Source organism: Phlebotomus papatasi, chromosome 3 (assembly GCF_024763615.1).
Source record: "Phlebotomus papatasi isolate M1 chromosome 3, Ppap_2.1, whole genome shotgun sequence".
Lineage (NCBI taxonomy): Eukaryota > Metazoa > Arthropoda > Insecta > Diptera > Psychodidae > Phlebotomus > Phlebotomus papatasi.
This window is the reverse complement of record NC_077224.1, coordinates 77789459-77815860: the sequence shown is the minus strand read 5'-3', so window position 1 is coordinate 77815860 and position 26402 is coordinate 77789459. Positions and strand designations below refer to the sequence as shown.

Sequence of the window (26402 nt, the reverse complement as noted above, 5' to 3'; positions counted from 1 at the left end):
GACATTCCGGAGTATTAAAAAGCATTTCAAATTCTTCAGTCGCATATAATGCAAAGCAATAAAAAATACTATTGATTCTTCATGCTACTTAAAATAATGTCCTAAGAGTATCTGCATCAGTGCGCGACTTTCAAAAACTTTAGTATCAGTAAAATCATGGTTGGGGAGCTTTAAAGAAAAATTGTGCGAATTTTGTTTTCCCTGAAGTCTCTAACAAGGGAACTCAACAAGTCATAAGATCGTGATAAATCTATAACTTTTATCATAGACATGGAAAGTCTTCAAATTAGTCATGTCATACTCAAAAAGTGCTATTTTTAAATTAGCTATTTTTAAAGCAGAGTTTACTTCCAGAACGCGGAAGATCTGACAAAAAGGTTCCGGGTTCGATTCTGGATTTGATCCATTTCTTTATCGTACTTCTTAATTGAATAATTGTTTTTTATCACTAAATTTATCAAAATTTACAATTCTTTTTTTTTAAATTAGTTATTTTAAGGTGTTAAATAACAATATTACGTCAAAGTAGGACTTCTTGGGATAAAATATACTTGGAATGATGCAAGAATCGAACCTAGAATTGCTGAGTCATTATTAAGCCATTAGTGAACTAGGTTATTTAGCAATCAAACCACCTACAGTCGAATATCTGTTTTTCCATTCTGTTTTTCCTTTTTATAAATGATCTCCCGCAAGTACTCAAGTTCTGCGGATATCACTTGTATGCCGATAATTTACAGGTTTATTGCTCTGGGGATCCGTCACATTCATCTTATGCTTTTGAAGCGGTGAATGATGATCTGGAGAGAATCACTCTCTGGGCCTACAGCAATGGCCTTGTGCTGAATGCCAAAAAGTCTCATGCACTGATCATTCACTATAGAGGTAGGAATCCTTCACCACATCCACTTTATCTTTCGGATGAAGTGATCCCGCTCTCCTCCAAAGTGAAGAATCTTGGTGTCATCTTCAATGATAATCTTACCTGGTCGGATCACATTGCAGAGATCTGTCGCAAGGTTTTTCTTACCTTGCGTACATTGCGACGCTTTCAATCTTACGCCCCAGAACACTAGATTACTACTGGTTAGGGCGCTGATTGTGCCCTTCTTCACCTATGGGTGCGAGCTGTTCTTTCGAACACACCATGACGCTCTAAATTAAATCGTCTGAGACTGGAATTTAACTCATGTTTGTGGTATGTCTTCGAACTTCGTAAATATGATCATATTTCTGCATTATCGACTCCATTCTCGGTTTTCCACTGCCCGGTTATCTCGATACCCGTGTGGTGGATTTCATCTCCAGGCTTCTTTCCACTGGTAAGCCGCGGTACCTTGCAGAGCTTATGGTTGCTGGTCGTAATTTTCGCAACTCCATTTTTGTGGAGAGTGTCATACTCTGGAACACTTTGCCCAGAGAGCGAAAGAGGGGGCTTATCCTGAGTCATGTGGCCTCTGCAGGCTCCTAATTTACCTTACTTTATTGTATAGGGCCAATTTTGTACAGAAGACAGTTTGTTCTATTTTAAATTAAATAAATTGAAAATTGAAAATATCGAGCAGTTCTTGCATTCTTGACTGCAGCTTTTTTTATGGCAAATAATTTATATAAGAATGATTAACAAAAGTAATTATAAGAATTTCCTTTTATTAGGTACTTTCAAATTTTCAAAATCTTGAAAATGCAGTAATATTTAGAATGAGAATTTAAGGTCTCAACGAACATAACATACGCGTGAGTTAATAGGTTGAGTTGGGCGATTGTTTCCTCCCATGGATCCTTCCTCTCCCATAACAGATCGGAAGCCTTCCAAGTCTCCGCGACTCATTTCTTGAACATTGGTTGAGACGTACCACGTTACAGCTTCCGAACATGGAGGTGTAGTTAAACTTCCGTAATACATAGCATATTCAAAGTTCAAAGATCCAACGAAATCAATGAGTCGATTTCCTTTTGGGCTGTTCACGGTGACAGAATTGCCAGGGTCAGTAACCCTACTCAAATTTTGTGCAAAGAGTTTATTAGGGACGTCGTCGGAAGCTTGGAATAGGAAAGCAACGACAACCAAGCCATCAGTGTATTGAGAAGCAGTAGATGTATCGCCATAGGTAGACTTGTAGAAAACCAAATGAAGTTCAAGAGAGCTAGATTGTGAGTTGAGGGTATGCTCTGATCCAACTCTGAAAGTATCATCCACGTAAAGTTTCGTATGAATTTACAATGAATTTAATTAAACTTACTCATCAGTTTCGCCAAAGTGGAAGTGAAGCTGGGCAAAGTCGTATCGTTCCGAATTGAATTTCCCACGAGTTATATAAGGAGAATGCTTATTGAATCTGAATGAGATCTGAATTGTATGTCCGAGGTTCTCAACGTACGTGGTAAGTGGACGACGTTCGAAATTGTAGAATTTCAGTGGTGAGCCTGAGAGATCTTTCTGGCAAGATGACAAGTCCAAATTAATAGGACTCTGCCTGATTCCAGCGCAAGTTGGCCACTTCTCACTCCAGCGATTAGGGGCTTTAAAAGATGTTTTCGATACAATTTTGGTGAGTCAAAAATATATTTAAAACAAAAAATTATGTTAAACTTACGAAGTTCGCTATCAGGATCGTAACCATAGCTATCTCCTCCACTCTAGGGAAAAGAGTAAAATTTAAAGAAACATAATGGTGTTATTACAATGAAAAATAAACATGTTTTTTTAGCATTTTACTGTTCAGAAGTGCTTCTGAATTATAGACTTTTTTTGTGTTGGTTCCTGTCTTGACTGTTTTCCCCAGTCCTCGCCGTATTCTAAAAACACCAAACAGTCGTGACAGGAACCAATAAATAAAAATTGATTAGAAACACTTTAGTACAGTAAATTGCTAAAAAAAAACATCTTATTTTTTCAATTTTTAAAATATTTATGTCTGTCTTGGTTTAACATTTGGATTATAAAACTCAAAAAATCTCTTAGAGATTTCAGATGTCTTCTTATAACATAAGAATTCACGAACATTAAATAGTAGAATTGAAATATTTTTGTAGGTTGAATTTTTCCAAGTTTTGTCGTTTGTTCGTGGTTTACACGATAAAAACCATACTAAATCCTTGAATTTGTCTCTCAGATTGGAAAAATAGATTTATAAGAAAATGTATGAAGTTCTTTCCTAAATTTGCAGTATTTTTGAGGTTAGATACAACATAACCTCACAACTAAAGCAATACATTTTGGTATAGTGTCAGATAATTATGTCCAATTAGTTAAATAATTTGAAAAATTTGTAATCTTTCACATTTTAGAATTTATAATGTATTGGATAAGTTCATATATTCTGTCAGTAGAAGAGGTAAAAAGTTTGGAGTGGTATATCTCAGCTCCTGATGAACATAACTGGACGAGTGAACTATTGTTGGAAAGCTTGGTTCATTAGCTTTTAGAATCTGGTATATGTAATTGGCTATGGGTAAATCATGGTCATCCAGAACCATTTATGTCGAAGAAGACACTTTTTGCAACGTCTTTTTTGACCATCCACTGCTGGGACCAGGAGTGACCCACGATTATCGCACAAGGACTATTTGTTAGAGGAACTCAAAAGGTGTAATTTGTTGAAGAAACTTTTTTCTTGGACATCTTACTTTTTTTATTCATCGACTTTTTCATGAATTTTGAAGTGTTAAACGCAAGAAAAATATTACTGAAATCCTAAAAGAGTTGTTTCTGGAGGGGAAGGATAGACGTGGGGATGAAATTGATGTGATATTTGGATTCCTTGGATCAACTTATGGGGGAGTACTTAGAACATTCCAAGTCGATATCTTCATTAGTTTGTCCAGAAAATGAGATAGAAGGATTTCTCTCATTTTTTTCTGTGCGTGTAAAATGTTAAAATTCTTGCAAAAGTCGATGAATAAAAAAAAGTAAGATGTCCAAAAAAAAAGTTTCTTCCACAAATTATACCCTTTGAGTTCCTCTAACAAATAGTCCTTGTGCGATAATCGTGGGTCACTCCTGGTCCCAGCAGTGGATGGTCAAAAAAGACGTTGCAAAAAGTGTCTTCTTCGACATAAATGGTTCTGGATGACCATGATTTACCCATAGCCAATTACATATACCAGATTCTAAAAGCTAATGAACCAAGCTTTCCAACAATAGTTCACTCGTCCAGTTATGTTCATCAGGAGCTGAGATATACCACTCCAAACTTTTTACCTCTTCTACTGACAGAATATATGAACTCATCTAATATTTCTGAAACATTTTCAAGACAATCTTAAGTCCTTAACACACTTACGACTTAAGCCGAGAGACGGCTTAGTGGAAAATGATGGAAAAGTAGCAGAGTAGACTCTCGATAATTCGGTTCTAATAAGATTGGGCTACTTTTTAATTCGGACAGCTGTTAAATTTGAAAAAAGTTTATCGACAATTTTTTTTAAGTTTTCGAATGAAGATAATATTCTCAAATTTGGCATGTTTCGTCTTAGTTATGATTTGATTTTGCATTATAAAGGAGGTTTTATGAAATTTACCATAAATATGAATATGTAAACTTAATATTCGTATATAGAAAAACAAAAAATTATATCATTTCAAACAATTTGATGCCCGAATTTCTCTCTAATTCGGGTGACATTTCGGTCCTAAATGCCCGAATTTGAGGGAGTCTACTGTATAAACATTGTTTCGAATATAATTGCGCTAGGCCATCTTTCGGCTAATCCTCATATCTGTCAAGTCCCTTACGGTTTTGTGAGTAAAATTTAAAGAAAAAGGTTATTAATTCATATAAAATTAAATCATATTTTTACTGTATAGAAAAATTTTTATTTGAAATTCCTTTAAAGAGTAAATTAAAAGATTGTGACATCAAATATGTTTTGAATTTTTAGGGTTAATCACGTTAGTCCTGATCCTGACATAACCTAAAACATTCGGATTAATTCATTGGTTAAATAATAAAATCAGACGGTTAATTAAACAAACCTATTTTTCAATAGAATTGTATTGCAAACTTGTCTGCACTACAAATCGTTTGAGGAAATTGGAGTTTTGAATCACCTTCCATTTTTAATTGTAATTTTTTATATTATTTACTGACATTACAAATTTAATACCATTTTGTATATTTTTCCTAAAAATATTGAAAATGTAAAATTATTTGCTTACCCGAGGACTGAAGACTTTCTCAACATCGTTAGAAAAACTGGCCAGGTTCTTTGCGATACTTCTTATTTCTTCAATTAAAATGTCATATTGTGTTTCCTCGTGAACTTCTTCGGGGGCATCAGGCACAGAAAATTTGAAGAGGTTTTTCGGAACATCCTTTGCTTGTAGCCTCTCAATCGATGCGATTAACAAGACTACGAAAATGATCGTCTTCATCTTTCGAATTAATGAATTAACTGAAATATCACACGAAAGGCAACTTAGGTATATACACGATTAAATAATAAAACTTTTAATAAAGAGTTTTATATTCCTAGCAAAAAAAATAACTTTACAACTAGGTCTCATACAAGAAGTCTATAATTACAGTTCTGTGCAAAAAAATGCGACAGTGCTTTTTATATGCCTTGCTTGATTATCAAGGAAGTCTGATTGCTCCCAATTGTGTAAATGAAAATTTTGCCTTATTATTCCGTACTATTTTTAGATAATTATAATAAAAATAAAAATATATTTTTGGAAAATTCCTTATTTGTTTATGCTTTGTTTGTTCATTAGTAAATTTAATCTTGATGCAGTTGTTGGAAAAAACAATAGCACAGACAAGACTAAACATATTTAAATATAAAATTACGCTTCTTCTTCTGAAAGTTCAGTGACAAGCTGATAAAATAGAACACTCTATTAATCACTTGAAATATTAAACAAATTTTATAAGTTCATCAAAACCTTTTTAGGTAGTTTTCTTTCACCAGAACACTATGAACCCCAAAGCTAAACTATTAAATGCACTTATTTTAGAGTAAGAAAATGTTCTCGTATATATAGCAAAACAATTTTCATTATCGTCAGCTCAATGTTCAAAAAAGGTACAATAAATTAAGTGTTATCACAAATTTAAATATTTAATGTATACCTGCATAATTCACTTACCTCCAAAAATGCAAAGTGCAATCAATTTATTCTGCAAGTAAACTACGGCAAAACACCCAAGACAGACTGATCCGCAGAGACCAAGACACTCTGGGCTTCCTTTATCAATTAGGAACCCTTATATACTGAGAAAATTTATAACAAAATGCTCTCCCTCTACTTTCTACTATTATCAGAGAAATATTAGCCGCTAAATTGGAGAATTTACTAATTATTTTATACACCTTCGTTGATTAGGGCCCTGGAGACCCCACTGGATCCGATAACATGTTGTTGCGAAGTTTAATGAATAAATTGCTTCTATATATTTCTTTTAAGAAAAAACTGATCTATTGAACATTGTCTTTGATATCTCCCCAGACTGATATTAAGTATGAGTTGTCCATCAAAATATAGCTGAAACATTAAATTCAAATCTTAAAGCCATGTTCGATAAAAGCAAATCAAATTTTCATTGTCATTGTAGTACAGGATGGTGGGCTGTTTTAGTCGAAAACTTTAAATTTATTCAAATTTCAGAATAAAATGATAACAAGTCGGGGGTGGTATGAAAACTTTTCGATACTATCGAAACGATAGTATCGATAAATTTATCTGGTAGATTAAGTGAATGATGTCTTTTTGAGCATTATCAGGCTATTTATTGTGACATTCTTAATAAATGTGACTCCTGATAAATTAATTAATTAGTAAAGAAATTAATATTTCAGAATCGACAGTCGATACTATCGAAAAGTAGTTATATCATCCTAGAAGAAAAATAATCTATATTGCAATGACCTTTCCCTTTTCATGAGTGAATTTTCTTAGATCAGCATTTTTCTTTATATTCATGCAAAATTTCACACAATTTGGATAACGTTTTCACTCCTAAGCTTGGTTCGTTATGCATCGCGGTGAGTCTTGGAAAATCCCTCTTTTAGTGGTTTTTTTCTGATATAAAAATCCAATATGTTATAATTACCTAAGCGTGTCTTCACTAAAAAATAAAATTAAGCTAACTATTACATTTTGAGGTTATGAGAAGAAATGTTTTATAAACAAAAATTTAAAAATTAATAAAATAATTTGAAACACTTTGTTGATAAAAATTTAAGAAGGAAAAGAAGTATCCATTCAAAGCTTCATTGCAGAATTTTCTGTTAATCTTTTCATTTTTTTTTCAATAATTTAAGAAATTGTCTCAGTTTTTTTTATCTCTTAATTTCCCCTGTTTATGACGACTGATTAATATTTAATGATAAAGAACACAAATTTTAGAAAATAATTTGAACATTAAGTTCTCAGTGGAAATTTTATATGCTGATATGAAAGAAAGCTGAAAAAATAATTTTTATTTCTTAGTAAGGAAAGTGCCCTTGCTCGATCGGTTCCACGGCTCGACCGGTAGATTTATTTATTTAATTTATTTATATTTGCTATATTTTGAAAAGAAAAACATTTTTGTACGGTAAATTTGAAAATTTATTAAGTAAAAATGTCTAATTCAGATATTTAAAATTGTCGCAGTAAAAATTAATTTTGGTAAGTAGGAAATGAGGGCATTAGATTGGTAAGTATTTTAATAGTAAAAAAAGTATGCAAAAATGAGAAATTGATAAGTTGCGAAAATATTATTCAAAAGGAAAAATTTAGAAGTGATGGCTCCGGCAGACTTACTTTTTAGATCAGGAAAATTTCATGAAATCAAAATTCAGAACTCTTTCTTTTTTCAAAAGTTTTGCATGTGTCTATTTCATTCCTTCGCACTCCAAATTCGATCGAGCTAAATTGAATTTGTTGTGATGTTTAAAAAAAGAAGAAGAGTGCGAAAGAGTGAGATAGACATTTGCAATAGGTTTGAGAAAGAATGGGATGCGAATTTCTTCAATTTTATGAAATTTTTCTGATTTAAAAGATGTGCCGGAGCTGAACCATTTTCATTTTTTCACTTACCAAAATGGATATTTTTACTCAAAACATTTACTTATCATAACTATACCAAAAATGATTACTCTAAAAAAATTATTTTGCTCAGTAAAAAATTAAACTGCTTTATAACTTTTTAATATTCCCTTTGTCAATTGTATAATATTACTTACCAATTTTCATTTTTACCAAAGTACTGCCCTATATGCTCTAACAGGGTTATTTTGGATACATTGCAATAAAATATTTAGCATTAGTGGCCATTGTATTATTGTAAATTTAAAAATTTAAATCAAATTTATCTGTTTGAATTATAAAAAACGGAAAAGCCTTCTAACTTTGCGGAGTGCTCGAACTCACGAGATAGAGCTCTGCGTGAATTTTATTTTCACATGCCTTTTGGTGCATATTGGCTTACAAGCGATTAAATTGATTAATAAGTCATAAAAGCATTTTAAAATCGAAAATTGGTAAAGACAATCGCATTTTTCTGGCATTACAGGCAAACAAAAAATATGAATACGAGAAAAAGGAGAAAAATAAGTCATTTACGGATATTTAACCAATTCATTACTGACTTCAAGTCCGTTCCAAAAAATAAAAAAATTTATCAAATCGGTTGAAAAATAGGCCCTTTAGAAATAATGGTCAAAATTTGAATTCAAAATTCGAAAATTCAAGATGGCGATTTTTTTTAGGATTTCGAGACTTTCGGGATAGGGCCAAACCTCCAATCTAAAACATTTATAAATCCTTAAATAAATTCAGACTGATCCTCGGGAGCATTTAACCCATAAAATTTGACCTTCAAATGTTTCGTAATGGAAATTTATGTAAAAGATTTATAATCCATAATACAAAGTTCTCGCTGCATGATAGTTTTGGCTAATCTTTTACTGCCAATCTGTACTGGTTAAATATTCTCAAGGATCAGCCAGTTATTTGGGGCTTAATTGTCTGATGCTAAATTTCCAAAAACAGATAATCAAAAGATAATTATTTATAAAAATTGAAAATCATTATTTGTCACTTTGATAAGCAATGGAATGTTTCCAAAACTAATAAATCCGTATTGGTCTTATTGTGCTTTCGCTAATAAAAATTATTGGTGTCTACTAAGTATGTAAGATTAAGAGATATATTATCTATTAATAAAAAAATTAAAATATCGCGGTGAATAATTATAATCGATTTGGAACATTTCCTTACGCTTAAATCTGTTAATATAAAATCCGTCTGTTTATTTATATAATAAAAAAAATACAAATTGTTTTTGTATTGCTCAAACTTCTGGCTTAATCATTTCTTATGTAATACGTTCATTGTTCTCTGGAGGATGGTTCAATAAACCAATTCCCACGACGAAACGTTCTGCAATCGAATTCTTTATCACTTTTCTTTTTATTAGAGATATAAGAAGACAAAAGTCTCGTGCAATCAAACCTGATTGTAAAACCGTAAACGGAACAGCTTTGCAGTTAGCGTCTGGCGGGTTGACGATAGCGCAATTATTTATTTTCAGTCAGATACAAAAGATTGAGATACATTCTGGTGGGTATTCCTTAACTAAAACTTAAATCAATGGTACAAACATGAACGTCCATTTGTGCTTTGCAGTGGCCGATTGTTGCCCATCATTGGCCCCTCGACGCCCTGTAATGATCGGAAGGTTTCCAAATCGTGTCGACTTATTTGTCTGGGACGTGCTGAAACAATCCACGTTACTGCTTCTGAGCAGGGTGGTGTAGTAAGGCTACCCTCGTAGGTGGCATAGTGGAAATCCATAGAGCCCACAAAGTCAAAGAGACGATGACTTCGGGGATTTTGTATTTTGATCTCAGTCCCATCGGTGGGCACATCGCTCAGATAGAGGGCAAATCTCTGGTTGGGTGTCTTTTCCAGAACTTGGAAAAAGAGTCCAAGTACAAGTAGACCATCAGGATGCTCGGAAGCTTCTTGTGTGTCATTATAAATTGAATTATAAAACACCAAGTGCATTTCCATTGGATATGTCACGGAATTGATGGAATGTTCGGATCCCGTACTAAAAAAGATAAATAAATAAAATGAGAAATAAATCGTTATTATCATTCAAAATCATCTTTTAGGTTTAGGGTTCCATCTCAATATGAAGAATCTATTATTCGAATAAAATTGGTTTTGATAAAATTCGCAAGATTATCAAAAAGTATGTCAAGGGCAAATCAAATTGATTACAAAATAATTACCGTCTGAAATTTACATGAAAATGTATCTTACTGCCCCATTCTCTTAATCTTTCTATTTATAATACATTTTATATCATAAGATTTTTTAATAGATAAAGCAAGTAGCGAATAGAATTTGATTTGTACAAGGAAGTTTAAATGAATTTTCTTTTATGTTCAAAACATTGACAGTAGAATATATTTTTATCAGTACCTTTCGATAAAAAAATTAAAACGCCAAGTTTTAAAATACGAAATAGCGACATATTATTTACAAATTTTTCATTAGGAAGAAAGATATTTGGAAATGTTCACAAAATGGGTCTTATTTTATTCAATTGGTATTTCGGATAGTTGAAAGCAAAGTTAAATCTCTTTTCCAGAACTGATAATTTTATATATATTTTTTTTAATTTCTGAAATGACATTTCTTTATTTTTCTGTTAAATTTTATTTTTAAGCCAAAAAGCATTGTCTACATGTAATTAAACATTTATCTCTCTAAAATATTTTAGTCCCTTTGCGGTCTCTAATTGGCTATAGAGCTTCATAAAAGCTTTAAAAGCTATTACTCTGTGAAAGCTTTCTTCATCGCATGCAGTGTATACTTAAAGCCTACCCAAGAAGCATTTTCTTCTCTATTGTCTTGTACAATTTTCTAAATCGAACTTTAAAGAACCAAAATTTTTATAATCTGCTTATAAGCGCACATGGTTCCGTCTCTATGACTATGCTAAAAGTAACGCGGCGTACTCCTAAGAGATTTAAGACTTCCTATATGAATTTAAACATAAAATTCTCATTACAAGCCTTTTTCAAGGTGCATTAGAAGACTTCTCAAACTCTTGGTTCTGTAAGGCAACTATTTTGTTTCTATAGGTACGTTTCGAGTGCAGTCAAAGTCAACAGTAAAAGTGAAGTTACCAAATCACAGAGTGTGGAAGAAAATGTATTTTATGGCATAACTTATGTGAATACAGCTTTCCTGATCAAATTTCAGAAAATACAGACTAAAATATCATCGATATAATTTTTTAATTGTTCCGATTTTGCTCTTTTTTGGTCATATTACTAATTTGTAAATTATTATTACACGAACTCCACAGAAAGAGTAATATACTTAAATATATATTTTTCAAATTTTTGACCCCTAAAATTTCCATATCTCGGAGTCCCAGAGACTCAAAATTTTTAACAAAATCTTCGCGAATTAGATGCTTTCGGGAAATAAGGGTATGCTATTTTGTCTGTTTGATCCGTCATAAGACCTAGATGCTAAACGGATTGAGATAGTAACTTCGGGTCTTTAGGGGACCAGAATTAAGAAGTCGACTAAAGGACCATTCACTCTCTCCCACATCTACTTTTCTTTCAATAACCATTTGTTGCGATTTCTCATAAACATTTGTAGAAAATAACTATGAAAATACATTTGAGTTATTCGTATTTTCGAATGTTAAAGGTTAAAAAAGACTATAGACAGCGTGTTTATCGATCAATTTGGGCAAGTTAGGACACGCTGAAAAGGTGTTCGAATTGCTTATGAATCGATCAATGTTTTTTGTTTAATTTAAATCAAATGGCGAATCGATAAACACGGTAAAGAATAAAAAGAATAGCGTGGTGAAACTGCAGGCCAAAAGCCAAAATACCGAAAAGCCAAGATCCCGAATAGACAAAATCCCAAATGGATTAAAATTTCGAATGGGTCAAAATCACGAAAAACCATCTCGAAAACCAAAATCCAGAAGAGACCATATCCCAAAAGTCGTCTAAATCCCGAATGGTCGAAATCCTAAAAAGCACGAAATTATACGGAAAATCATGTGTAGAATAATTCCAGAAAGCATAGAAAATTTCCCTTTATTCCCAGCAAGATTTAGGCTTTTCGAGATTATGACCCATTCGGGACGGGATTTTTATCTAAATATTCGGGATTTCGAGCCATTCAAAATTTTGGTTTTTGGGATTTTGGCATTTGGGATTTTGTTGTTTAGGATTTTGAAATTCAGTACCCGACTTAATTTGTATAGGCGTAGATTTAACCTAGACAAATAGAATTCGAAACTACTTTTAAGATAATAGCATCTAAAATAATAAATTAGAGTATTTTGTCAAATTTTAACGATTTGTCACTTCTTTATTTCACTATAGGATTGCAGAATTTACTTCGCAGAAATCATTATGTTCGATCATAATATAATTAACGAGAGAAGGTTATAAGCGTTATAAGTATTGACAGGCCATAAGTATTGTCGCAATACTACGATTTTGTACTGAAAAAATTTAGAATTCAGTATAAAAATCCTAACTGCATTGAAAGTATGAAAATTATAAAAATTTTCATAGAATCATGAAAGTTTTCTGTGAAAAACAGAAAAACGGGAAAATCGTTATCTTTTTGAAGTAAAATTGTTCAAATGCTGTTAATTTTGTGAAAATATTTAACGTTTATGAAAGTTAGAAAAGAAACTTAGTGTTAGTATAGGGGAGGCGGAAGAAGTACCTTTATGACGATCATTGGTCATACAATGGATTCACTAATTTCTTCCATTAAAAAGAAATTATTAAAACAAATCAGAATTTACATATGAATCATAATAATTATTGTATCACTTAATATTTTAATTAGGTGTTACATTAAGTTTATACATTGTGGAAAAAATCTTTTAAATTTCAAATGAGTGCGGAAGATTAAGAATATTGCTCTAGGTTGCGGATTTCAAAGTCATGTCCGTGAGTGAAGGACAAGGTTTGGCTTCTTGCAATCAAATTCACACTCTTGCACATGCATTTTATACACCATAAGTTTACGAATTTCCATTCTTGTAAGTTAAAAGTCTCAAGCTTTGAAGTCGGCGTGCGCCAATAAATCATGCGGAACTCCCACAACAAAAATTCCGGTTCACACACATTTTCTGCCACACTTTTGCTGGCAGTACTGTGTTGTTTCAGGTGTTTTGGGTTAAGGCATTCAAAAACTTACTAGTCGTTGGTGCCAAAGTGGAAATGTAGTTGAGTAAAGAGGTACTCCGCGTCCAGGAAGGCGCCGGTCAGAATGGGTGGAGTACCGGTGTATTCGAAGGAGTACTGAACCGTATGACCCAAATTGCGGATCATTGTTGTATGTGGGTGTTTCTTGAAGAAAATCGACTGCAGAGGAGGTCCATAGTCCTTTTCGCAGGTATTTAGTACTAAATTGATGGGGCTCTGACGTGTTCCGCCGCATTCAGGCCATTTCTGGACCCATTGAGCAGGGGCTGTTTAATTTTAGAGAAAAAGAAAATTAGAATTCCACTACTAACTTCTAATAGTTGAAAAACTTACGATATTCACTGTCAGGCCTGTACCCATAATTGTTGTCCTCTCCACTCTGCAAAAGTTTGTACACAACCAAATTTACTGCCTAGCCTGATTATGTATATTGTCTGCACAGAAAAATTACGAGGCGCGTTCGCTAAACAAGATTCTGTTTAATATTAATGATCAAATTAAATAACGATTATGTTTACTCTTGGCAAAGATCTCAAACAGTTTTGTTTAAGAAACGCGCCCCGTATTTTCAAATAAAAACAATATTTTCTTTTTTAATTATTGGCAAACTCTACTTTTCCAGCAATTCAAAACGTGAATAAATAAAAAAATGTGATATAAAATGTAAAGGAGAGCGGAAAAATTTGAGACTTATTGAAAACCTATTTATCATAAGGATTTTTCATTTATCGTAAGGAAAAACATAAATGATATTTTTTACGATTCACATTAACTGTCATTGCCGCTAAAATGCGTTAAAATGTGTTATTTTAAGCTTTCAATAATATAAGTTCTTAAATTTTGGATTACTGAGGAAAAGAATCCAAAATTTAAATCAATTCAAAATTTAAGGGGTTTCCTAAATTATAAGTTCAAAAACATAATTATTCTTTATTAGCTAAATAGATAAATAGACTATCTAAGAATATACTACAAATATTTTAAAAGTAATTCGAAGTGTTTTCGAAAATACAGAAATGAAAGCAAAGGAGCATCGAGCGAACATCTGAGGAACATCGAAAACTTTGAACCGCTTTTCCCATTTCTCATTTTTTACGATTTTTCTGAATTGTCAGGAAAGTTCTTTGGAATTAAATTTTCTTCGGATTGTACTAGAACACCTGTAGAGAATCTTTTTTTTTCTAAATTTTGATAGAATATTAAAGTCAAAATTTTATCCTGAAAATTGTATTTATTTACACACCAGAATCACAGTTCTTACTTCAACGATTCCCTTCAATTTTCTGACTTTAATTTGGAATTGGATTTTTGGAAAGTGGATTTTTTTTACATAAGAATTATGAGCTACATATTTTCCGCCAATTAGAGATTCCAGTAAACTATAGGGTCGAATGAACACCTCTTCGACAGGGCACCAACCCCTATTACTTGTCAAAATGTTGAAATTTATTTAACGTTTTTCGATAAGGATAAGTGTTCAAATTTCGTATTCCAAATGGTACAGAGTAAGGTGTCAAAAGGTCCTGACACGAGTTCATAAAGTATCAATAGGTGTTCCTTTCGTTTTACTTATTAACTCGTCATTTATAATATTTTTTTACAAAAAAAAAATTTAAGCTCTTATATAAAATATATCAAAGATTTCAAGAAGTACGGTCGTTTCTTTCCTTCTAGAAAGAAAATGCGAAAAATAGCTTGTTTTTAGCCTTCTAATTCAGGATACCCCCTTCAATTGCACAATAATTCAGAAAATTAAAAAGAAACTACTATATTATTTATGCTCTTTGAGTATGTACCGTAAATTCATATAACTTTGCCCCCTGCGAGTGAGTTTGACACCGTTCTTACCGATCAAAGATGGTAGATCGCATCAGTAAATACAATCCTTAAGTTCTAGAAGTAAAAAAAAGCTTACGAAAATGGGTCTCAAAGACACCCGTATAGGGGACAAAGTCACCCGCACTAACGGTAAACGAATTTAATGTGAGTAAAAACCGCTTTTCCCTCTCTAAATAAACTAATAATGTGTAAGTAAGAATTCGATTACATCATTGAAAGCCCAAAATCAAAAATTATGGCGCTGGTACACTTTTTCAATTGAGTGAAATTCAATCGATTGAAATTTTACCTCTTACTCTTTCAAACTGAAATCAGATATACCTGTACCTTTTTGTCAAATGAGTATTAAAATTTAAGTTGAAAACGAAATTGAAATTCTAATTTTCATTTGGCAGAAATAGACAAATATATCTTATTTCAGTTTAAAAGAGCAATAAGTGAAATTTCAATCGATTGAATTTCACTCAATTGAAAAGATGTGCCAGCGCCATTAGGATAGAATCGAAACTTGAGTAGCTTTAATTTACTTTAATTTCATTTAGTCTAATTATTACTTCTGTTCTCAGAATTTCTCTTAATAGTTTATAAGTTCGTAAAATAAAGAGATTCACGAATATTCTAGTCTAAAGAATGTAATAGTTTACATAATATCAATTTCTCTTTAATAAAAATCAAATAAAATATATCGATGTGTCTCAAACAACACCGCTCTGCCCTACTTCTACTTCACTATAATACATTCTCTATACTATTAATCTACTATACATCCTGCACATAAAAAGTTTTATTATAGATTTGTTAAATAAATTATGCATTTTAAAGCTAAATGCATAATAAACCAGGAAAAAATGCAATTGCACTATTGCAAAAGAATTATATCCGCCAATAGCGTTCAAGTATGGGTCAGCCATATTGAAAATGATAATTTCCTATTGGCTGAAGTATTTTCTTTCGTTAAGAAGATCAATCAGATTATTTTCTGTGATGTCTTCTTAGAAAATTGTGCCAGAATAAATATCGCTCCTTGGAAAATTACAAAGGGCTAATTTTCAGACCTGAATGGGCTTTGTGTGAAACACCTTCAGAATTTGAAATTTTTATTGCAAAGAACAGGGAAGCACAATATTAAACCGGACGATTGGGTCAGTAACCTAAAGAAAACCTAAAACAAACTTTTATTTTATTTTCTTCTTAAATAGCCAAAAAAAAATTTTTTTTGTGACCTCCAAAGCTCCCTCGGCCTTAAAGGTCTTTAACTGTGTTATCACACGTGCACATTAAAATTTTAATATGATTCACATTAATTGTCGCTGGTGAGAGTCCAAATGTGTAATTTGTGTGTTTAAATCATTTTATATTCAAAATTTGATCTATTTGTTGATAAAAAGGTAGACTTGGCCCGCAAAATTTGATATAATATGATTTATAGCATTAATGCGAAAAAATTAACGCGATTTTCTCTTTAATTTTTTTAATGTGAAAAATATTTGTGCTTTAGGCAAATTTAAACTTACTTTTGCAGGCCAAGTCCACTTCTTTATCAATAAATAGAAAAACCCCAAATATTGAGTGACTCAAAGACACAAATAACATATTTGGACGCTCACAAGCGACAATTAATGTGAATCACATTAAAATTTTAATATGTAAGTAAAGAAAAAAAACGCCCTAAAGAAAAGAGAATAAAAAATGTGACAAAAATTCCAGTCATTTTCTTCAGATTACCAGCCAAAGTATTTCTGAATTATTATAAAAACCCAATGGCAATATCTTAAGACAAGTGAAAAACCTATGGAAATATATTTTAATAGATCAAATTCATTAAAGGGAAATGGGAAAATTATGAAGTGTTCCAACCCATAGTGCGAATCCTAAAAGCTTTCTCCTACTTAGGCCTAAAAGTTAGCCCTTTGTAATTTTCATGGAGCCAAATAATTTCTCAATCATGGAAACTCACTCGTGGATTGTAAGATTTCGTTGTTACTTCAGGGGCGTCTCTAATTGCGGCTGCAGGGGTTGGCTCCTTATCTCCCGAAGGTATTTGATTAGGTCCCGCAGATGTCTTGTAGGCCGGACTTGTGATGATTCTGAATTTTTTCCCAAAGAGATAGTCAAAGTACTTCTCATTTTCGCGATGATCAGCGCCCCAGGTGTGATAGGGCTTCTGTAAGACACCGCTCAAATTTACTCGACTTTCTTGCTGCTCCAGCTCATCCGCTTCATCCGGTGGTGGTTCAACATCCACCACCTGGGCCACAACACTCGTCACACTTGCAATGACTATGAGGATTATCAACTTCATCGTGCGTTGTGCTCTAATCAAAAAAGAAGACGTGACAGACATATCGTGTGAATTTGTGCTCTATCAAAGCCAAACATTAATCATTCTCTAAAATATTTATTGCTACTGTCGTATCAAATACCAATACCTATCATCTTATGATTCCTAATAACAAGAGATATGATAAAACCATCAATATTTTCTACTTAAATGCTTTGAATCTCTGAAAACAATTAATCAAGTGTTGATTTACCAGAGAAAAAAGGGGAAAATAGCAAAAATCAGTGTAATAGATTACATAAAGTTAAATTAATTAGATAGAAATCACGAAATATTCAGTTGAGTACACTCGTAATTGAAAACGTTTTAACCAATTAGTTGAATTCTTAAAATGTTTCAAAGACTCGATGAAAGTCGATTGAGAATCGTACATGTACGGGATGAACTTTTGAATTCGTAATAGAACCAACTTTTACCGGATTGTTTAACTCTTGATATTTTTTTTAATTCATTCTCGCTTTTAACCCTTCTGGCGTCTACAAGCAATTTTCATCAAAAATTGCCTTCTAAAAAAATTTTGAAATTTCTGCCTGCAAAAGGAAATTTTCTTTAAAAGAAAACATTTTTTGAAACAAATTGTTCCTAGTATGTAGAGGCCTTTAAGAGGAAATTTGATGATCAGTGGTAGTCCCATAAGAAAATTATTTTCAAAGATTATCCTTTCCCTCAAATAGAAATACATAGAATTAAATGAAAGCTTCTAAGCTCTAATAAAAATTCATAGAACTCTTCATTTCTTTGTTGAAATATACGTGAAAAATTATCATTTTGATATATAAACATTGCTTATTAAATTTATAGGTTGAATCTCTCAAAAGAATATCAAATTTTGACTTAAATTTCTCACAATAGGTCTTAATGACCAACGTACGTAAAAAAAACATGTCAATATTTGGTATATTTAAGAATTTTTGACAATTTTTCATACAAAAGCGTAAACAATTTGCTGTAATATGACAAATATTGACGAAAACTTTTATAGTGTGTAAAGGTCTTAAGGTCAAAGCTTTATCATTATTCTTAAAATGAACGCATTTTTATCTAATTTCGTATCTATCACAATTGCTAGATCTGTGCAGTGGATTGGATATCCAGATTGCTGTCGAATATAGAAATTTACTTAATTAGATCTTCAATTGGGTGGGAAAAAAATTCCAACGTAGATAAAAATACATTTTGTTTCCGTATTCTCGTTTCGTAGTAAATTGGCAAAAGATATGCACGAAAAGTTTGACATCGCGTCGATTTTGAATATATTTTTCTTTATTTTCTTTCCTGATTTGAATTCTGGATAATAAAATCTTTTCTTAGATAGTTACACTATATATAAATAAATGGTGATTGAAAAATTGTATACAGAGAATTCAAATTCAGTCCCGTTCATCCCGTTTAGATTCGATTCGGCTCTGATCCAACTTTTAGATCAGGAAAATTTCATGTAACATCCCTTTCTTTCTCAAATGTTTTGCATACATCTATCCCACTCTCTCTCTTCGGACTCTTCTTCTTTTAAACGTCAGATCAACTTAAATTTAGGTCAATCGAATTTTGAGTTCGAAAAAATGTATATAGACATACGACATTTATATAAAACTTTTGAGAAAGAAAGGGATGCTAATTTTGATTTCATGAAATTTTTGAGATCTACAAGATATGCCAGAGGCTTAAGAAACTAATTCCAGCATATGAACATTCTGTCTTTAATATTTCTAATTGTCTGAACGGATTAAACAAAATCATATATACAGGGGTTCCACAATTGTTTTGTAGGGCTACATTACATAAAATTAAAGCCCAGTTTCCTTTAGAAAAATTGTATATCATTGTAGTCCCATTGCTCAAAAGAGCCCCTTATTTCCCTAATCAAACTTCTTTTCTCCACTAATTTTACCCCTTTTATATCATTTAAAATAAATTTAAAAATGAATATTAAAAATTGATGAAATAAATCAAAAATATAAGTAACTTTTACCCATCTTAACCTTTTCACAAGTGCTTTGCGATATTAATATAAATTATACTATATATCCTGTGTTCGTGCGATCTATCTCAACTCTTAAATAATATTGAATCTTAAAGAGATTGTAAAGAATCTGAGCTAAATTACATATTAGGTGTGATTCCTTCTAATCACACCTATTTTAATCCTCCGATTTTCTCAAAGTGCTCAGATGGAGCTGAGTGTATATGTTTTGAACATCCCTAATGCCGAAAATCATAAATCGGTAATTTCGGGTCCGGCCGTCCGTAGTATACGCAATATCTCTGTTTTTTTTTTTATAAAATTTTAGTTATGAGGAATAATTTGCGTCAAATCAACAAGAAAAGTTTGTGAAAAGGATGTTTTTCTATGTAAAATGTATGAAAAACTTTGGTCAAATTGCTAAACAACATGCTTTTGACAAAATTTTAACAAGATGCATTTGTCCGCTTAACAAAAGTTTTTTTTCTAAGTACGTTTAACTGGCCTACCCTCCCCTATGTATAAGAAATGTACAAACAGGAACTCTTATCCTCGAGAAACAAACTCTTATCTCTTGAGATAGGTTTACTCCCTAAACCTTGAGAAACAAATTCATATCCTCGTTTTTATTTTTTCATTATAATTTTATTTTATTTTTCAATAATAAAGCTGAATTGCTACGAATTACCCAAAAAATTAAATAAGATATTAAATAAATAATTTAACAGTGATCAGGGTTTCAATCTTCTCAATTTTGAGATAAAACTTTTAGGTTTTATTTTAAATGAAGCTTTAAAAAGCTTTTGAAAGCTAATTCGTATTCCCCAAATTGAAGAAGGAAATGCTTTAAATTTTCAAAGTTAAACCCTGCAAATGTCATCGGTACTTTTCTCAAATTTTTTTTTTGGTTTTCAAATCTTAAGATGAAAAAAGTGTTATTAAGTGATTAGGGTATAATGGGGTAATTTGGAATCATGTTTATTTTGGAATTATGAGATTTTCTCACTGTTTCAGATGGCCAAAGAGAAAAAGAAAACCACGAAGGAATGCAATTGCCATTTAAAACTGTTAAGAAATCTCAAAAATCCAAATTAAACATGATTCCAAATTACCCTATCTCACCCTACTATCGACCTATCAAAGTATTCACTTTATTCCTTCTCTTATGCTTTCTAAACACTAGTAGAAATTTCTTTAAAAAATGATTTTTTAAAGAAAATTTCTCCTATCCTGGTATGCAGAAACGTCAGATTTTTTTTTAAAAAATTATTATTATTATTATATAAAATTACATTAGAGCTCAAATAGACTCAGGCTGATTCTCGATAATATTTAGCTTGTACAATTTGAAAGTAAAGATATTTATCCCAAACTGTCATGCACTGAGGACTTAGGATCATCGATTAGAAGTCTTTTGCTTAAATTTCCTTTACCTAATCCTTTATTGCTAAATTCTACAGGCTAAATATTCTCGAGGATCAGCCTTAGTCTATTTAGGCCCTTATGGCCTCTAGGGGAAAGTGCCCATGCTTGATACCATTGGAAGCTTCGTAATGACTAAATTTTTCCTATGTTTCTCAATAAATGTAACTCCGCAATATATTTTAAAGATTTCCCACTTTCCCATAGTTTTAAAAAAAAAATGGTTGCAATGAGTCACATATTGTGAAATATAGAAAATTTAGTCATTACGAAGCTTCCAATGGTATCAAGCATGGGCACTTTCCCCTACACACTAGCAGCAATTTCTTTAAAAATACCTTTTTAAGGAAAATTTCGCCTATCCTTGTAGGCAGAAACGTCAATTTTTTTAAAAAGGCAATTTTTGACGAAAATTGCTTCTAGTGTGTATACCATTAGTCAAAAAGATCCTTCTGGTAAAATAGTTGAATGATCTTCGACGAGAGACCCTGAAGATCTCAAGCTGATTAATAAATTATGCACTGAAGTGCATAAATTGAGCTGTATAGAACTTTGATGAGTAAATTGGAAAAACCTTCTGATGAGTATGAATAACGTTTTGTCAGTTGAGTGCACATAATATGAAAGAATCGCGCACAATACTATCAAATTCTCAAATCACCTCATTATACGCTAATATAGCAAAAAAACGCCTGGTAATACTTGGTAATACTGTAAGAATTTTTATATTAAATGTGAATTCTTTAGTCTTGTTAGTTTTATAAGATTGTATGCGATTTTATGTAATTAATCACGGGTATTTTCACTTTTAATTGAATTAATTTAGAACACTGCTCCAAATTGCTTTTTAAACTGTCTCAAATGGCTGTTGGTGGTAAAATGACCATTAATAGTCATCCCTGCGACTTATTATTTGCTGAATATCTCATGTGATTAGCTGATCCCACCCACTTTGTGATTTCAAAAGATGGAATATCACTCTTGATCGATGGTTTTTCGGACAAACACAGACAATTATTGTCACTGTTTTTCCCCTCACATATAATTTATTAATTGTAAATAACTCAATGTTTTTTTTTTGGTGGTTCGATCTAACATTCAAAGCACTTTTTGCGTCTGATTAAAACACAGAAATTTCACAATATTCTTGAATTTATGGGGATGATTTTACAAGAGGATAAAAAAAGAGGAACTGAATTTTTTTTCTTAAATTCCTTCTAATATAAATCACTTACACGTTTTTCTATCACACGATATCTCAAAAGGCGCCCTGAAGTGGTCAAAGAACCACTGAGAATTGAACATTTTGCCAACAAGTAAAGCATATTTATTTAATTTCTTTCTTTTTAATAGTTGCTATTTTCTTCCCCACCATTGAACAATATTCCGCGAAAAAGTGTGGTAAAACACTGCGCAAAGTGCAATATACAAGAAGCTCGTTTGGAACAATGAAGTGTTAAGAACACGCGAATGGTAATTCTATTGTTAATTCACAGATTAATCTCTATCACGCGCCCATCTCAGCATAAAGTCTCATAATGTTCACAAAAGATGATTAAGTGTTCCTGATTTCAGCATGTTCACCTGAATTTTGCATGAAATATCATAATTTTACCTTGATTTTCATGTTAACGATCGTGCTGGATCAGCTATCATCAAGTAATAAAGTTATTCTTATTTGAAATTTATTCAGCATGGTGTGCCAGAAGTTATGCAAAAGCACTCCCATATCTTTATCTTATCATAGTGCAGTTCCGTTCATTGTAAAGTTTTATGCTGTGCTAGAAATCTACTAGATAAAGAGTTTTGCTATGATTGAATGTAATGAAGATCGCATTGCACAATTTCCCTAATAGTTGGTCATGGGACTGGACAATCTTTCCTAGGAATCTGTAATAATATCTTGTGCGTCCGCCAAGATAAGAATGACTGCCTCTGAGTTTTCGATAAGAAGACAATAATTTTTTTCAATTTTTTTGAACTCTTAATCCTATCTTAGGGGTTATTATCATATTTCGCGTGTCGATAAGTGGCATCGTACGCGAATTTTTAAGTGGCCCCATAATAAATTGAAATCACGAGTTTCAAGCTCTTTTGCTAAAAAGACTGAGATAACACGGTTTAAGATTTGTTAATAAAAAAAATTACAACAAAAATTAAGAATTGCGTGTTTTTTATTTTAACAATTTCACTATTTCTTTCATTATGGAAAAAAATGTATGTCTGTAAATTAACAATTTAGTCAGGAAGAAAACAGATTGTTAACAAAATGTTCTATTTTGGTTAGTAAAATATTCAATTTTACTTTCAATCAAATTGATTGAAATCACTTTCAATCATATTTAAGTTTCCAAGAACTTCTCAAATTTTTATATTTGCTAAGATTATTTATCTATTTTTAAGCTCAAAAGCATGATTTTCGTTTTATTGAGTTATTTTTAGTTTGATTATTCCGTTCTTTTCTTTGCTTGTTTTCTTATGAAAAGGATATCTGAATCAGGGGCCTATCAAGCCTAATAAAAAGTGAAGCTATTTTTCACTTTTCCTTGTAAAAATTTTGCAGATATTGCACCGCGACTTAAACAAATTTGCTCGTAGTTCTTGTATTATTTCGGCGAACATTATGAAATATGTATTTTTAGATAGCTTTTAATACACGATTTCGAAATATATCAGGCTGATAAGTCAATTCTATTTAGGAAAAAACTTGCCAATGGTCTTCAGTGCCTCTATGCAAAAACGTATGGAAAAATGAAATGTCGAGAGGCCCTTGATATGAATATTCTTTTTGTATATTCCATGATTTAGCTGACTGAGTTTATTTCTAAGTTCAAGTTTAAATCTATTTACAAAGTTTTAACAGTATTTTGAATAATGAAATACGTAATTAATAAAAGTGGTGTAAATAAATCGCTCAGTGGAAACTACAAGGGGCCAACGGGGCCAACGTATTTCCAGCCATCAACTTCGTGTAAATAACTATCTCTATTCAATGTCTGGACAAAAACTTTATTTCTTTTCTATTCGTATGAGCATTAATATAAACATTGTAACTTACATATTTTAACCTTTCAAAATAGGTATGTTTTTTGGGAGTTAATTCCGTTGGCATTCTAGAGAGAGTTAAGTGTAACAAATTTCGACCTGCTTTCAATTTCGGCCACTTTGAGTGTAACTTCGGCCAAGCAAGCTAATTAATTAAAATAATAGATTTTTTCTTCAAATCTATGATTTTTTTCTTTTAAATATTTATTCTTTCTAGAATGTAGCAACACTAAAATCTTTCAATTTTGGGTATAATTTGGATTAAAATTCTGTTACAGAAACTTTGGCGTGCAAAGAGTCTTATTGTGCTATCACACTAGGATTTTTACAATTTAATTTTAAATTTTATTTCTATTAATTTTTATTTCTAGAATTTAGTTGAAAATTCTCTCAGCCGGGATACATTTTACAAGAAATTCGCTCAATTTTAAATAGTGCTGCGAGATGTTTAATTGACTTCAGAAAATATGCGATAGTACAAAATGTCTTATAAGTCACTTATTTTTTATGCAAAAGGATCCCCAAAGCCAAAAGAAATATTTGTAGGAAAGGGCTCAAACAGAGTTATTGAAAATCTGTGTAGTCACAAAGTGGAGGCACGACAATTTCCTTTGGATGGCTTTGGAGGAACTTAGCAAATTCCTCCCGATACTGAAACTTCGCTCCTGTTTTTATTCTTTATTTTTTGGCCACGAATAATATTATTTACAAGTAAACAAATTTATTAAAAACAATTTGGTTCAAAGGGCTATTTGTTTAACTGCAATAAAATTGAAATTATCGAGCAATTTTAACATTTTAATTTGCTGAATTCTCATTAATTTGAGCAACCGCATTTATGCTATTTTAACATATTTAAACAGGTTTTTTGTGGACCAAGTATTAGTTTATTATATTAATAAATAAGTGAAGATCTATCAATATAATTGGTTTTTAATGCAAAATAACAGATAGGAACAATTCATCTGAAGATTAAATTGAAAACATCCCAGCAGCGAAAGTGAAGCTTACATGTAAGTGATAGTGATTTGTAATGCTCCGTGTAAGCCTTACTTTTCAACGACATTTAAGTCATACGAAAGCTTTACAAATGAATTGCTTTCAAAATAACTAACATCTATGGTGACAGTATACACTGTCATGTAAGGAATAATGGTGCTATTCCAATGAAAAAGTGACCATGCTTTTTTTTAGCACATTACTAAGTACTAAAAAAGACCATGTCTGTTCTCATACGTCATTTCAAGGAAAATAATGAGGAGAATATTAATGCTGCTCGCCGACTTTTCACCATGTGAATTCACGGGAAATCTCATGGAAAACCTGGGAAAACCCGCGGTTGACGCTAAAGTTGCCAACTCCCTGCCATCCAACTGCATCACGCCACCAAGCTAACATGACAGATTACTCCACACCTGACTGAATATCAGATGGAATTGTGATCGGGTGAAAGCTTGCTCGGAGGAAATATTCGAATTCTGATTTCGGTTGAACTTTTCTTTTGTGTCGGTTCCTGTCATGACTTTTTAGTGATTTTGTAACACGACGAGGACTGGGCAAAATATGAAGTTTTTGTGTAGAGAGAAGAACCTTACATCTTGTCAATCATGATAAAGAAAATGTAGAAAATACTACGAAAGTGAGGACTTTAAATTAATCTTGTCGATTTCCCAACCGAAATCCGAATTCGAATATTCCCGCCGAGCAAGCTTTCACCCGATCACAATGCCATCTGACATTAATTGAAATAACATGTGGGAACAGTCAGGGACTGTTTAGTACTTGAGAACAGTAATGTGCTAAAAAACATGCTCATTTTTTCATTCGAATAGCACCATAATCCTAATGTGATAGCACAGTTATGGCAAGTCTATCGCTGGCTGAGCCTTCTCCCTGAGATCAGTCATCCATATTCCCGAATATTTCTCAATAGGGTGGACTTCCCGAGTGCGGGGTGGGTTGAACGTCTTTCCCAGAGCTTTGGAATACTTTAAGAAGATCATCGTTGAATTTCCGTGACCATTTATTTTACCACTTTGACGCTGTTTGTCGATTCGATGGGGTGAAACCTGAGCTTTGTAGGTTATCAAACCATTTCTCTTCTTGATTTTATGAACCAAGATCCAATGTATTGCTATATTTTTGCCATTATCTCGCACGGAAAGATTGAGTTACTGCTCGAAAAGGTCAAGCACTTTATTTTCCACTCTTCTGAATTCCAGGCTTTCGGCCACTTCCTTTCTTCTCGACAAAAGTTTTGAGTTCCTTGAACCGAATTACAATTTTCCAGGCGGTCGGTGGAGCGGTGCACTTTCCGGTCAATTCCCGGTCGCGATCACACGATAAGTCGTATTTGGATTCTAAGATGAGTGTAAGTAAACTTTTAATCTTCGCATGCTTTTCATCTTTTTGCATCTTTTTCCAAAGACATGTTCAGCTAGACCTACACGGTAAAAACTTTTGGACACTGATCAAAATATTGGAACAAGTTTTCCTTGGAACAAATTTCTTTGGAATCAATTTGTACCTAGAAAAGATATTTGTTTGTTCCAAAAAGTTTTCTTTACAGTTTCGTCACAAAATACAGTT

At 32.1% G+C, this 26402-nt stretch overlaps 2 protein-coding genes across 2 annotated transcripts; both read right to left on the bottom strand.

The window, feature by feature from the left end:
* Positions 1–1633: 1633 nt before the first annotated feature.
* On the bottom strand, positions 1634–6187 carry LOC129805877 (carbonic anhydrase 1-like). The gene is made up of 5 exons (XM_055854103.1): positions 6095–6187; positions 5162–5397; positions 2598–2640; positions 2244–2523; positions 1634–2183 (listed from the first exon to the last, which is right to left on the bottom strand). The coding sequence occupies exons 2-5, from the start codon at positions 5375–5377 to the stop codon at positions 1718–1720; spliced, it is 1005 nt and encodes a 334-aa protein (XP_055710078.1). The 5' UTR covers positions 5378–5397; positions 6095–6187; the 3' UTR covers positions 1634–1717.
* Positions 6188–9495: 3308 nt separating this feature from the next.
* On the bottom strand, positions 9496–22073 carry LOC129805876 (carbonic anhydrase 2-like). The gene is made up of 5 exons (XM_055854102.1): positions 22004–22073; positions 17000–17357; positions 13537–13582; positions 13196–13469; positions 9496–10046 (listed from the first exon to the last, which is right to left on the bottom strand). The coding sequence occupies exons 2-5, from the start codon at positions 17342–17344 to the stop codon at positions 9581–9583; spliced, it is 1131 nt and encodes a 376-aa protein (XP_055710077.1). The 5' UTR covers positions 17345–17357; positions 22004–22073; the 3' UTR covers positions 9496–9580.
* Between the last annotated feature and the right edge of the window lie 4329 nt (positions 22074–26402).